This window comes from Xyrauchen texanus, chromosome 37 (assembly GCF_025860055.1).
Source record: "Xyrauchen texanus isolate HMW12.3.18 chromosome 37, RBS_HiC_50CHRs, whole genome shotgun sequence".
Classification (NCBI taxonomy): domain Eukaryota; kingdom Metazoa; phylum Chordata; class Actinopteri; order Cypriniformes; family Catostomidae; genus Xyrauchen; species Xyrauchen texanus.
This window is the reverse complement of record NC_068312.1, coordinates 39,472,515-39,485,014: the sequence shown is the minus strand read 5'-3', so window position 1 is coordinate 39,485,014 and position 12,500 is coordinate 39,472,515. Positions and strand designations below refer to the sequence as shown.

Here is a 12,500-nt window from a genome sequence, read left to right as displayed (position 1 = left end):
ATCATAAGGTGCACATTATTGGCTATCAGCAATAATTGACTAATATTCTGAAAGCAGCATATATCTGTATCCTTTACAGAGTGCATTACTGAACCGGATTCAGTCTTAAATGTGTCGGGTATGAGTGTGTGTACAATATTACATTAATATCTCATTAGTCATGTTTGTGGAGAGGAGGATTTATTCATCATTTTATGCCAATGATCCAAATATTTAAAAGACAAAACACTTGATTTTCTGAAGTTGGAGTGTCTGTAACTCCAGAAGTATTACAGATATCTTCACACCCTTTTAGATTCTGGTTTATAATAAAATGTCCTTTTTCTATATTCATTATTAAGGCTCTATATGTTTAAATCTCAGAGCTACGGGGCTCTCAATATGCCTTCATCCTCATTTTTGTTCTTTTAATCATGCCACATGTATGGAAGTATTTGTGCTAATGTATGTAAATGACATCACGTGTGTGCTGATGTGGTTATAACTGTTCTCCTGCTGTGTTTCATTGGCCAGGAGGAGTCAAAACGCTGGAGAGACATGTGGCATATAAAGAGGTTTTATTTGATTTTAATGACGAAGGTTCACCCGCTGATGTGCCCATACGACACCCTTTAAAAACTCATAAAGTCACTTAAACAAACAGCTGGACATCCCATTCAATACAGACAGTGCTCTTAAAGGGACAGTTCTCCCAAAACTGAAAAGTCAAATAAAAAGTCATCATTTACTCACCCTTATGCCATCCCAAATGTGTGTGACTGTCTTTCTTCTGTCATTATCTACTATAAATCTACACTTTCACTTTCACATACGACTCCAGTGGTTTAATCCATGTGTTCAGAACTGATATGATAGGTGTGGGTGAGAAACAGATCAATATTTATGTCCCTTTACTATAAAATGTGTAGATTGTTTGCAGATTCTGTGTAGATTGTGTGTAGATTATGTGTAGATTATGTGTAGATTATGTGCAAATTGTGTGCAGATTATGTGTAGATTATGTGTAGATTATGTGTAGATTATGTGCAGATTATGTGTAGATTATGTGCAGATTATGTGTAGATTATGTGCAGATTATGTGCAAATTGTGTGCAGATTATGTGTAGATTATGTGTAGATTATGTGTAGATTATGTGCAGATTATGTGTAGATTATGTGCAGATTATGTGTAGATTATGTGCAGATTATGTGCAAATTGTGTGCAGATTATGTGTAGATTATGTGTAGATTATGTGTAGATTATGTGCAGATTATGTGTAGATTATGTGCAGATTATGTGTAGATTATGTGTAGATTATGTGCAGATTATGTGTAGATTGTGTGTAGATTGTGTGTAGATTGTGTGTAGATTGTGTGCAGATTATGTGTAGATTATGTGTAGATTATGTGCAGATTATGTGCAGATTATGTGTAGATTATGTGCAGAATATGTGTAGATTATGTGTAGATTGTGTGTAGATTATGTGCAGATTATGTGCAGATTATGTGACGAAATTGTAGAAAAGCTCAAATAATTTTTAAACCAACACAGACACAAAGATTACATTTCTATGAATTTTTCTTGTGTTTTAAACTAGAATTTCAAAAGATTTAAGGGTGGGCACTTTTGACTTGGGCCAATAAACCATTTACCTACGCCATAGCAACCGTCCACAACATCCTAGCAACCACCTAGAACACCCTAACTAACTGCATAGTAACACCCTGGCAACCACCCAGAATAGAGTTTTGCACGGGGAACACCAGAAATGACTGTTAAAATCAGTGTTAAACTATATAAATCAGTTGTATAAAGTGTTGATCAGTCCTCACGTACTCAAGATGTCGCTTATGTCACTTTGAAACCGATCCAGAACCCTTTAAAATCTCCCGAAGCACCTGAACCAGCCCCTCCTCAGAGACACTGCAGGAGCTCCAGAAGGACCTCTTACAGAGATTAACGGCTGCTGTGGAGCGGATGATGGAGAGGGTTTCCCGTGCAAGTGTGCTTCTGCTGTTCCTCTGTGTTTGTTCTTGTGTTCTGACCGTTTTCTCGCAGTTAAACGCCGGATCGAGAGCGGCGGCGGGTGCGCCGCGCGCGCGGACGCGATGGACGAATAACGGGCGCGTGTTTGATCTAGTGAGTCGCGGGTCCGAGTTTGTGCCACCGGGCCGAACAGAACCGAACCGACGAGCCGCTGGACCCGTGATCCCGATCAGTGACGGTAACAACACGAGCTCAAACTCTCCCATAGAAACAACGGACACTCCGAGAACAGAAGACATGATGATGGGAGATGATCCATATGATCCATATAAATCCATCCGGAACAATCCACACAATAATCCGTATTATAATTATTATGACTCGTACTACAGACCCCGACACAGCACTCAGAGACACCACGGGTACGGAACCAGATACTTCCAGAACGGTAAGATGTGAGATGATGATGGGCACACCGGGGTTCCATATCTTTAGTGGAACAAACATTAAGATGACTAAATAAAACTGGTCATTTGGTTCCACAGAATATTTCCTAAAAATGGTTCATTCTTGACTGAATAATGTTGTGCACTTGTTAGATTTGGTTGCTATAGGGTTAAAAGATTACAGTTGTTGGGAAGCAAGTGTGTGATATTATTATTTTTGTGTATGATTCATGTGTGATCTTTAATAACTTTCAGATGTTACTGCCATTAATTATGACCCAAAAATCAACTCTGGTCTCCATTAATTGATTATAATGAGGAAAGAAACACACACACACACACACACACACACACACACAGAGACACAAACACACACACAGAGACACAAACACACACAGACACACACATACACACACACACACACATACAGACACACACACATACACACACACACACACACACACACACAGAGACATAAACACACCCACAGACACACACACACATACAGACACACATACATACACACACACACACACATACAGACACACACACACACATACAGACACACATACATACACACACACACAGAAACACACACAGACACACACACATACATACACACACACACACAGAAACACACACAAACACACAGAAACACACACTCACACACACACTCACACACACAACACACACACACACACACTCACACACACAGAAACACACACAGACACACACACATACATACACACACACACACACACACACACACAGAAACACACACAGACACACACATACATACACACACACACACAGAAACACACATACACACACACACTCACACACACACACACACACACACACACAGAAACACACACAGACACACACACATACATACACACACACACACAGAAACACACAGAAACACACACTCACACTCACACACACAACACACACACACACACACACACACACACACACACACAGAAACACACACAGACACACACACATACATACACACACACACACACACACACACACAGAAACACACACAGACACACACACACATACAGAGACATAAACACACACACACACATACAGACACACATACATACACACACACACACACACACACAAACACACAGAAACACACACATACATGCACACACAGACACACACACTCACACACACAACACACACACACACACACACATTATCACTAGATGAAACACATTTGTGTGTGTGAACGAACCCTTTAAATGTTCACAGGTCTTCCGGATCTTGTGGTGGACTCGTATAAGATCCAGGTGTCCACGTATGTCCAGAGAGTGGCCATGTACAATCTCAGGTGTGCTGCGGAGGAGAACTGCCTGTCCAGGTTTGTGCTGTATATGTTCAGCTGTTCAATGGCAGTGAAATACTGTTTATAACATAATGATTTATAATGTGTCACTCATTGACTATACCAGCAGTGCCGGTGAAATCAACAGTTAACAATCAACATCTTTTACTGTAGCATTTATACATTCTTTTCCCATTAAAGTCACAGACATATTTTACAGTAAAGACATACAATCTGAAGGTTGAGTTATTGAATGTGTTTTGAATCAGTTCTGCTGCTGACGCTCGGGACTATGACACCAGAGTTTTACTGCGGTTCCCTCAGCGGGTGAAGAATCAAGGAACCGCAGACTTCCTCCCCAGCAGACCGAGATACTCGTGGGAATGGCACAGCTGTCACAAGTGAGGACAAATACACATTTAATGTCACTATGTTTCCATCCCAGGGGACAAAAGGTGTAGCGCATCAAACAGTTTAGCCTGTGCTAATCATGACGGTAAAGCTCATTTTATTGCATGTGAAGCATTACTCGCACTGTTATAGATTGATCTTAATGACTTATAGATCCGATCTGCACACACACACACATCTGCGTCGTGACACTTCCAGGAGTGCAACATGAATATCTCGTATCATGCACCGGTCATCAACAAGTACAAGGAGAACAAATGACACTCTATACGATTCACTTAATCATAGCGGCCATCCGTTTATTTATTAAAGGTGCTTTTCCACACCGTTCAAAATACAAGTCATGTGATTAACCTACAATACAAAAAACATCATTTCTGTGCATAAAGATGATTTAAATGTTTTTATTTTATGCACTTTATTTTAAAATGAAATGCACTTTTTTTTTTACCAGCCAGGAATGATGCAACAGTACAGTTTATATGTATTTGTTGCACCCTCTAATGGACTAAAGAAACAACATCAATCTAACATTTTAGTGACTTTAAAATTTGAATTTTGGTCATATTTGAGGTAAAAAATAAAATATTTAGTTAACATAACATAAAAATCAGCAAGTGTGTGGCAATTTTTCTTTAGATGAAATCGGTATACGTTGACCGAATTTGAAAACACTGCCCCCAGAGGCTAAAGCGGTACTAACACTTATATCCAGGAGAGGTCGCCAGAAGCCCGTTGTAAAAATAATTGTTTTCAGGGTGTGAAACAGTGAAGAGAAATGCTTATTTTATTGATTCTACCCCCAAACTTTAGTAGAGACAAAGTGCAATGTTAGGGATAAAAATGCAACCCCCTTATCACGCTCGTGATTGTGTATACAAATGTGATTACTTCCTCGTTTGAACGGAGATTGAGCTGTGGTCTCCCATGCAACTGACATAACGCTGTACCAGTCGTGCCACGAGGTGAAGGAATTGTTGTTGAGCCGTTCCAAATATGTCCGATGGGAGATAGGGGATGATAGTGGCATGATAGTGGCATGATAGTGGCATGATAGTGGCATGATAGTGAGTCGACATCCTGTTGCCATCCTTTTGGAAACATCATGCCGACTTCCCATGTGATCATGTTGTAGTTTCTCAGCCGAGTTGACAGCCCTAACATGAACACAGACACTTCTTGCCATGCAAGCTTGATTTCGTTTGTTATTGTATTTGCAAATGTGCGCATAACACACGTTTGCCACAAGGGGCGCTATAGAGAGAGTATTGAGAACTTTCCGCTTGTGCGTGAGTTTTCTCTTTCAACTCAACTACCGTGATGGCAATGCAACAGTTTGTAGAGAACATTGCTAAGGAATTAAAGTCAATATATTTATAGCAACTTACCAGACGTTTGAAGGCACCTCTATCGCCCCCATAAGCGCTATGTTTGTTCTTGCCATAGTGACACGTTAGCGCATGTTTATGTAACGGGAGCCAGCTGATAGATAGCTGTGCAGTGTGTAAACCTCACTCTCCGGACCTCAAGAGGTGCACTAGCGACTGACGCTAGAGGCTGTAGCCTTTAGCCTCCTTGTTAGAGCACCCGCCTCCCACGCCGGAGACGTCGGTTCAAGTCCCGTTCGGAGTGGGGCGACCAGGACCGGTTACACTTAGTCAGCTGTTCAGCTCGTCCACACGTTTGTATAATACAGTATATGACAGATTTACATATATGCATTTGTCAGATGCTTTTTCCCAGAGCAACTTACAGTGCATCCAAGCATGTGTGTTCTGGGGGATTGAACCCATGGTTTGGCGTTGCTAGCACCGTGCTCTACCTGTTGAGCTTCCTGAACAATTATAATGAATGTGATTTCTCTACAGAGCATAACAAGTTGCTCCTGTGTCTCATTCAGTCACTACCACAGTATGAATGAGTTCTGTCATTACGATCTGCTGGACGCGAGCACAGAGAGGAAAGTGGCGGAGGGTCATAAAGCTAGTTTCTGCCTGGAGGATACGTCATGTGACCCGGGATACCACCGCCGGTACGCCTGCACGTCTCACACACAGGTACGTAATTACTGTAGTCCCCTACAGAAAAGAGTGACTCCATGTGCCAAACTTTGACATAAACATGTGTTTAAAACATGGCGTCTCATGAAATGCACCTCTCGTAGGGTTTGAGTCCGGGATGTTATGACACGTACGGCGCCGATATCGACTGTCAGTGGATCGATATCACAGACGTTCAGCCGGGGAAGTACATACTCAAGGTAAGACCACTTTTACGTCAACTCCACTGTTTGAGATACTACATATCTCAGTTTAATATTCAACTATTGGTGCATCATGGGTAGATGATGAGTGTAAAGACAGGAAATCAGTCACAATGGAGAGTCGCTGTGTGGCGTTCTCAAGATCAGTATTTTCACATCCAATTTGAGTTTCAGATGCGCTGAAATATTTCAAGTTGTGCGACTACACCATAAGATCTATTCCAGTGGTTCTCAAACTTTTTACACCAAGTACCACCTCAGAAAATATTTGGTTCTCCAAGTACCACCATAACGAGCAACATTAAAATAGTAGTAGGCCTAACTATTCAGCTACAGTTAACATTCATTTATATTTAACCTTTTCACAAAATTCGCTGCCCTCAAGTGTGCGTTTTTCAAGGCGACCGTTATAGAACGCGTCACTTTATTGTTTCCATGGTGACGCGTCATTACTTGTCACGTGACCACAGCCACTGAATGACCGATGATCTGCTTTTATTTCCTTTTTTATTCAAAATATTCACAAATTTGTTAGCTATACTATAGCATTACCTTTATAAACATCACCTTTATAAACATCATGTTAGTTGAGCTCTGCGCGATGGGCGCCACCTGATTATAATGGATAGGAATATTATTGCCGCTTCCATAGACATCAGTGTGTATTTTACAAACTCTAAATATATTGTTTATTTTAGTACTTATGTGAATATAAATGTCCGAAACCTAAAATAAACATTATGTGGATGGAAACACTGAATTGTGAATGATATGACTCCGCTGAGCGCGTACGTCTCTGCCTCAGCGCCAGCCAACGCGCGAAAGCACAGTTTGAATTTTTCAGTTGGTCAAGTCATGCACGAAATTCAGTGATTCCTCTGCGTACCACTAGAGGGAGTCCGCGTACCACACTTTGAGAACCACTGTTCTATTCCATTCAAAACTATGAGCGCGCGTGAGAAATATAAACAGTTTTTGTCCTAAACTTTATTTTTTAAACGCTTGCTGCTTCAGCAGATTGAACACTTATGCATGTAGAAGTCAGAAATGATCAGTTATGTTGCAAATACTGTATATCACAAAAGTCATTTGTAATTTAAGGAAAATCCCGGGTTCAATCCAAGCTCAATCGACAGCATTTGTGACCATATAGATTACCACAAAAATGTATTTCGACTCTCACAAATGTGTGTTGCAGTGAGACACTTCCAATGCAAGTCAATGGGGTTTAATCTGTAATCATTAAAATACTGTTTCACAAGTATAGACACAAGACATAAACAATATGTGTGTTAACATGATTTTACTCTCATTAAATCACTTATTAACCACATCTGTGTGAAGATAGAGACGATTATACACTTTGTTGCCATGACAACGTTACGCCTTAAACCCTAAATGACTTTACAGCTGAAATAATTCACCAGTTTTAACAGAAGAATTAATGTAAGTGCTTTTATAAAGTCTTAAAACCTCCAAAAATGGCCCCCATTGACTTCCATTGTAAGTGCCTTTGTAAATGTGTGATTAAATATATACATGTCATTTATTTCTGCACATGCAAAACCTTCCTGTTTAGATCATATCTATGAATTTCAGAATCACAATGAGCTTTATTGCCAAGTATTCTTACGCAGACAATTAATTTATCTCGGTGACAGAAGCTTCCGGTGCACAAACAATACAACAACAAGACAGAGATAATAATAAGAAAATAGAATAAAAATAAAAATTGAATAGAAAACATAAGTATATGTAGAAATACACAATAGGACAAAATATATATATATATATATGTGTGTGTTTGTACAAATCTGTTATGTACAGAAGCAAGAGAATGTAATGCAGAACAGGTATGTTGGATAAATAGACTAAATTGTGTTTTGCACATCATTATTGCTCAATGGGGCAGTTTGAACTGTTCATGAGATCGCCTGAGGGGAATAAAACTGTTCCTGTGCCTGACAGTTCTGGTGCTCGGTGCTCCTTAGAGCCGTCCAGAAGGCAACAGTTCAGAAAGGTATTGGGCTGGGTGAGTGGGGTCCAGAGTGATTTTACCCACTCTGGAAGTGTACAATCCTTGAAGGGAGGGCACGGGGCAACCACTAATCTTCTCAGCAGTCCGAACTGTCCTTTGTCGTCTTCTGATGTCTGATTTCATAGCTGAACCAAACCAGACAGTTATTGAGGACAGTTATTGAGGACAGACTCAATGGCTGCTGAGTAAAACTGTATCAGCAGCGCCTGTGGCAGGTTGATCTTCCTCAACTGGCAAAGGAAGTACAACCTCTGATGGGCCTTTTCCACAATGGAGTCAATGTGTATCTCCCACTTCAGGTCCTGTGAGATGGTAGTGCCCAGGAACCTGAATGACTCCACCGCTGCCACAGTGATGTTGAGAATGGTTAGGGGGGTCAATGTTGGGGTGTTCCTCCTAAAGTCCACTCATCTCATCTCCACTGTTTTGAGCATGTTCAGCTCCAGGTTGTTTTGACCACACCAGTAAGCCGGCCGTTCAACCTCCCTTCTGTATACAGACTCATCGTCATCCTGGATGAGGCCGATGACAGTAGTGTCATCTGCAGACTTCAGGAGCTTGACAGAGGGGTCCTTGGTGGTGCAGTCATTGGTGTACAGGGAGAAGAGTAGTGGGGAGAGCACACATACCTGGGGGGCACCAGTGCTGATTGTACAGGTGCTGGAAGTTAATTTCCCCAGTCTCACTAGCTGCTGCCTGTCCGTCAGAAAGCTGGTGATCCACTGACATATAGACGTGTGAACAGAGAGTTGGTGTGGTTTAGTCTGGAGAATAGCTGGGATGATGGTGTTGAAAGCCGAACTGAAGTCCACAAAAAGGATTCTTGCATATGTACCTGGTCTGTCCAGATGTTGCAGGATACTATGCAATCCCATGTTGACTGCATCATCTACAGACCTGATTGCTCGATAAGCAAGTTGAAGGGGATCCAGAAAGGGGCCAGTGATGTCCTTCAGGTGGGCCAACACCAGTCTCTCAAATGACTTCATGACCACAGAGGTCAGAGCGACGGGTCTGTAGTCATTAAGTCCTGTGGTTTTGGGTTTCTTTGGGACGGGGATGATGGTGGAGCATTTGAAGCAGCAGGGAACTTCACTCTGCTCCATTGATCTATTGAAGATCTGTGTGAAGATGGGGACAGCTGGTCAGCACAGCATTTTAGACAAGCGGGCGAAACACCGTCTGAGCCCTGTGCTTTTCTTGTCTTTTGTTTCTGGAAGACCTGGCGCACATCGCCTTCACAGATCTTAAGTGCAGGTGGAGTAGCAGGAGGAGGTGTTTGTGTGAAGTGAAGGTCAGAGCGGGTGTGGGGTGTGAGATTGGGCAAATATACAGTAAAACACATTCAAGTCATCAGCCAGTTGTTGATTCCCTACACCGTTGGGGGATGGTGTCTTGTAGTTGGTAATGTCTTTTAGGCCTCTCCACACTGATGCAGGGTCGTTAGCTGAAAACATGTTTTTAGCTTATTAGCGTAGCTCCTATTAGCCTTTCTAATCTCCTTTGTCAGTGTGTTTCTGGCCTGATTATACAAGATTTTATCCCCACTTCTATAAGCATCCTCTTCGGCCTTATGAAGCTGCCTGAGTTCTGCTGTAAACCACTTTTGTCATTGTTGAACGTTAAATAAGTCCTAGTAGGGATCCACATAACCTCACAGAAACTGATAGATGATGTCAGCCTCAATCTCAAATATCTGTAGTCCATATCTGTTGAATTAGTGGTGCTTGCAAAGCATCACTATTGTAATCTCACATACTTATTTTTATTTTTCTTCTTTTTATTATTATTCTATCTCCGTACAAAACTTCGGCACCTAACTCGTCCCGCACCGTTTGGCGTAGACCCACAAATGAGGTGTCAAATCGAACGGCCTATTGAGGACACGTGTGCTATGACTTTTATAAGCTGATCGGGTACGGTATTTGCCCCAGGGGCAAAAAAGCGGCCGAAAAATCCCATAGACTTAACATTGTGACAAACTTTGAGGCGTCACAGCTCCGAGCGAGGATTTCACAGAAACGTGTGATTTGCCACATTTGAAGAGGCTGGCAGGCTCTGTAAGAGCATACCTCAATATGGGGTAAAAGTTGCACCCCTGGGGGCAGGAGCTGCCCAAAAATGCCCCAATTGACTTATAATGGTGTAGGACGGCCCATGAAATGAAAAGGCATAGGGATTTGTATTGAACATAGCTCTGGATCACAGTGTCATAGAGACCAGGGGTGGGCTCATTTTACTCAGACGACCAATCAGTCTCTCAGGATCATTGTGAAGCTATCAAGCCACGCCCTAGCAACCATTAAGAGCACCTTAGCAACAAGTCCCATAGACTTCTATTCAAACAGATCAAAGGGATATCTCCGGATAGAAGTGTCATAGAAACACAAGGGTGGTCTCGTTTGACTCGGGACAGCAAACAGCCAATCATGCATCAAATCAACACTTCCTAGCCCCTCCCTAGCAACCATTGTCGAGCACCTTAACAACCAAAATCCATAGAGGGATATCTTCCATTCTGAATGTCACAGAGGCATGGGAGTTGGTTTATATCATTCATACTGACAAGCAGCCTTTGGAGATTCATGATTGGCAGCTGCCAAGCCACTCCCTAGCAACTAAACAGAGTACCCTAGCAACCGCTTAGCAGTAACTATATCTCTGCACCACAAAATCAGAGAGACTTCTGGGTTGATTTATTTCAATCAGGATGGCAAGGAGACTTGATTAGTATCACTATGGTAACTGCCTAGCAACCAGATGGGGTTACCCTAGCAACCGAGTAACAAATCACATATCTCTGCATCAGAAAACGTAGAGACTTCCGGGTTGACTTATTTCAATCAGGATGGAAAGGACACTTCATTAGTATCACTATGGTAACTGCCTAGCAACCAGATGGGCTTACCCTAGCAACCGAGTAACAAATCACATATCTCTGCATCACAAAAACATAGAGACTTCGGGTTGACTTATTTCAATCAGGATGGCAAGGACACTTCATTAGTATCACTATGGTAACTGCCTAGCAACCAGATGAGCTTACCCTAGCAACCGAGTAACAAATCACATATCTCTGCATCAGAAAACGTAGAGACTTCCGGGTTGACTTATTTCAATCAGGATGGCAAGGACACTTGATTAGTATCACTATGGTATCTGCCTAGCAACCAGATGGGCTTACCCTAGCAACCGAGTAACAAATCACATATCTCTGCATCACAAAAACATAGAGACTTCGGGTTGACTTATTTCAATCAGGATGGCAAGGAGACTTGATAAGTATCACTATGTTAACTGCCTAGCAACCACATGGGGTTACCCTAGCAACCGAGAAACAAATCACATATCTCGGCACCAGAAAAGAGTACAGACTTCCGGGTTGATTTATTTCAATCAGGATGGCAAGGACACTTGATTACTATCACTATGGTAACTGCCTAGCAACCAGATGGGGTTACCCTAGCAACCGAGAAACAAATCACATATCTCGGCACCAGAAAAGAGTACAGACTTCCGGGTTGATTTATTTCAATCAGGATGGCAAGGACACTTGATTACTATCACTATGTTAACTGCCTAGCAACCAGATGGGGTTACCCTAGCAACCGAGAAACAAATCACATATCTCGGCACCAGAAAAGAGTACAGACTTCAGGGTTGATTTATTTCAATCAGGATGGCAAGGACACTTGATTACTATCACTATGGTAACTGCCTAGCAACCAGATGGGGTTACCCTAGCAACCGAGAAACAAATCACATATCTCGGCACCAGAAAAGAGTACAGACTTCCGGGTTGATTTATTTCACTCAGCATCGCAAGGACACTTGATTACTATCACTATGGTAACTGCCTAGCAACCAGATGGGGTTACCCTAGCAACCGAGTAACAAATCACATATCTCTGCACCACAAAATAGTACTGACTTCGGGTTGATTTATTTCACTCAGGATCGCAAGGACACTTGATTACTATCACTATGGTAACTGCCTAGCAACCAGATGGGGTTACCCTAGCAACCGAGAAACAAAT

The 12,500-nt window shown here is 42.0% G+C and overlaps 2 protein-coding genes across 2 annotated transcripts in view; both read left to right on the top strand.

The window, feature by feature from the left end:
- The window catches only part of LOC127630389 (uncharacterized), a 320,692-nt gene that overhangs the window by 12,704 nt on the left and 295,488 nt on the right, over positions 1-12,500 (top strand). The gene's annotated exons all lie outside the window — the stretch shown is intronic.
- Positions 1,818-12,500, top strand: part of LOC127630388 (protein-lysine 6-oxidase-like) — a 12,122-nt gene continuing 1,439 nt past the window's right edge. Inside the window, exons 1-5 of the mRNA XM_052107860.1 lie at positions 1,818-2,414; positions 3,679-3,787; positions 4,021-4,152; positions 6,063-6,219; positions 6,327-6,422. Coding sequence (XP_051963820.1) covers positions 1,958-2,414; positions 3,679-3,787; positions 4,021-4,152; positions 6,063-6,219; positions 6,327-6,422 — 951 coding nt within the window. The 5' untranslated portion in view covers positions 1,818-1,957. The remainder of the gene's footprint in view (positions 2,415-3,678; positions 3,788-4,020; positions 4,153-6,062; positions 6,220-6,326; positions 6,423-12,500) is intronic.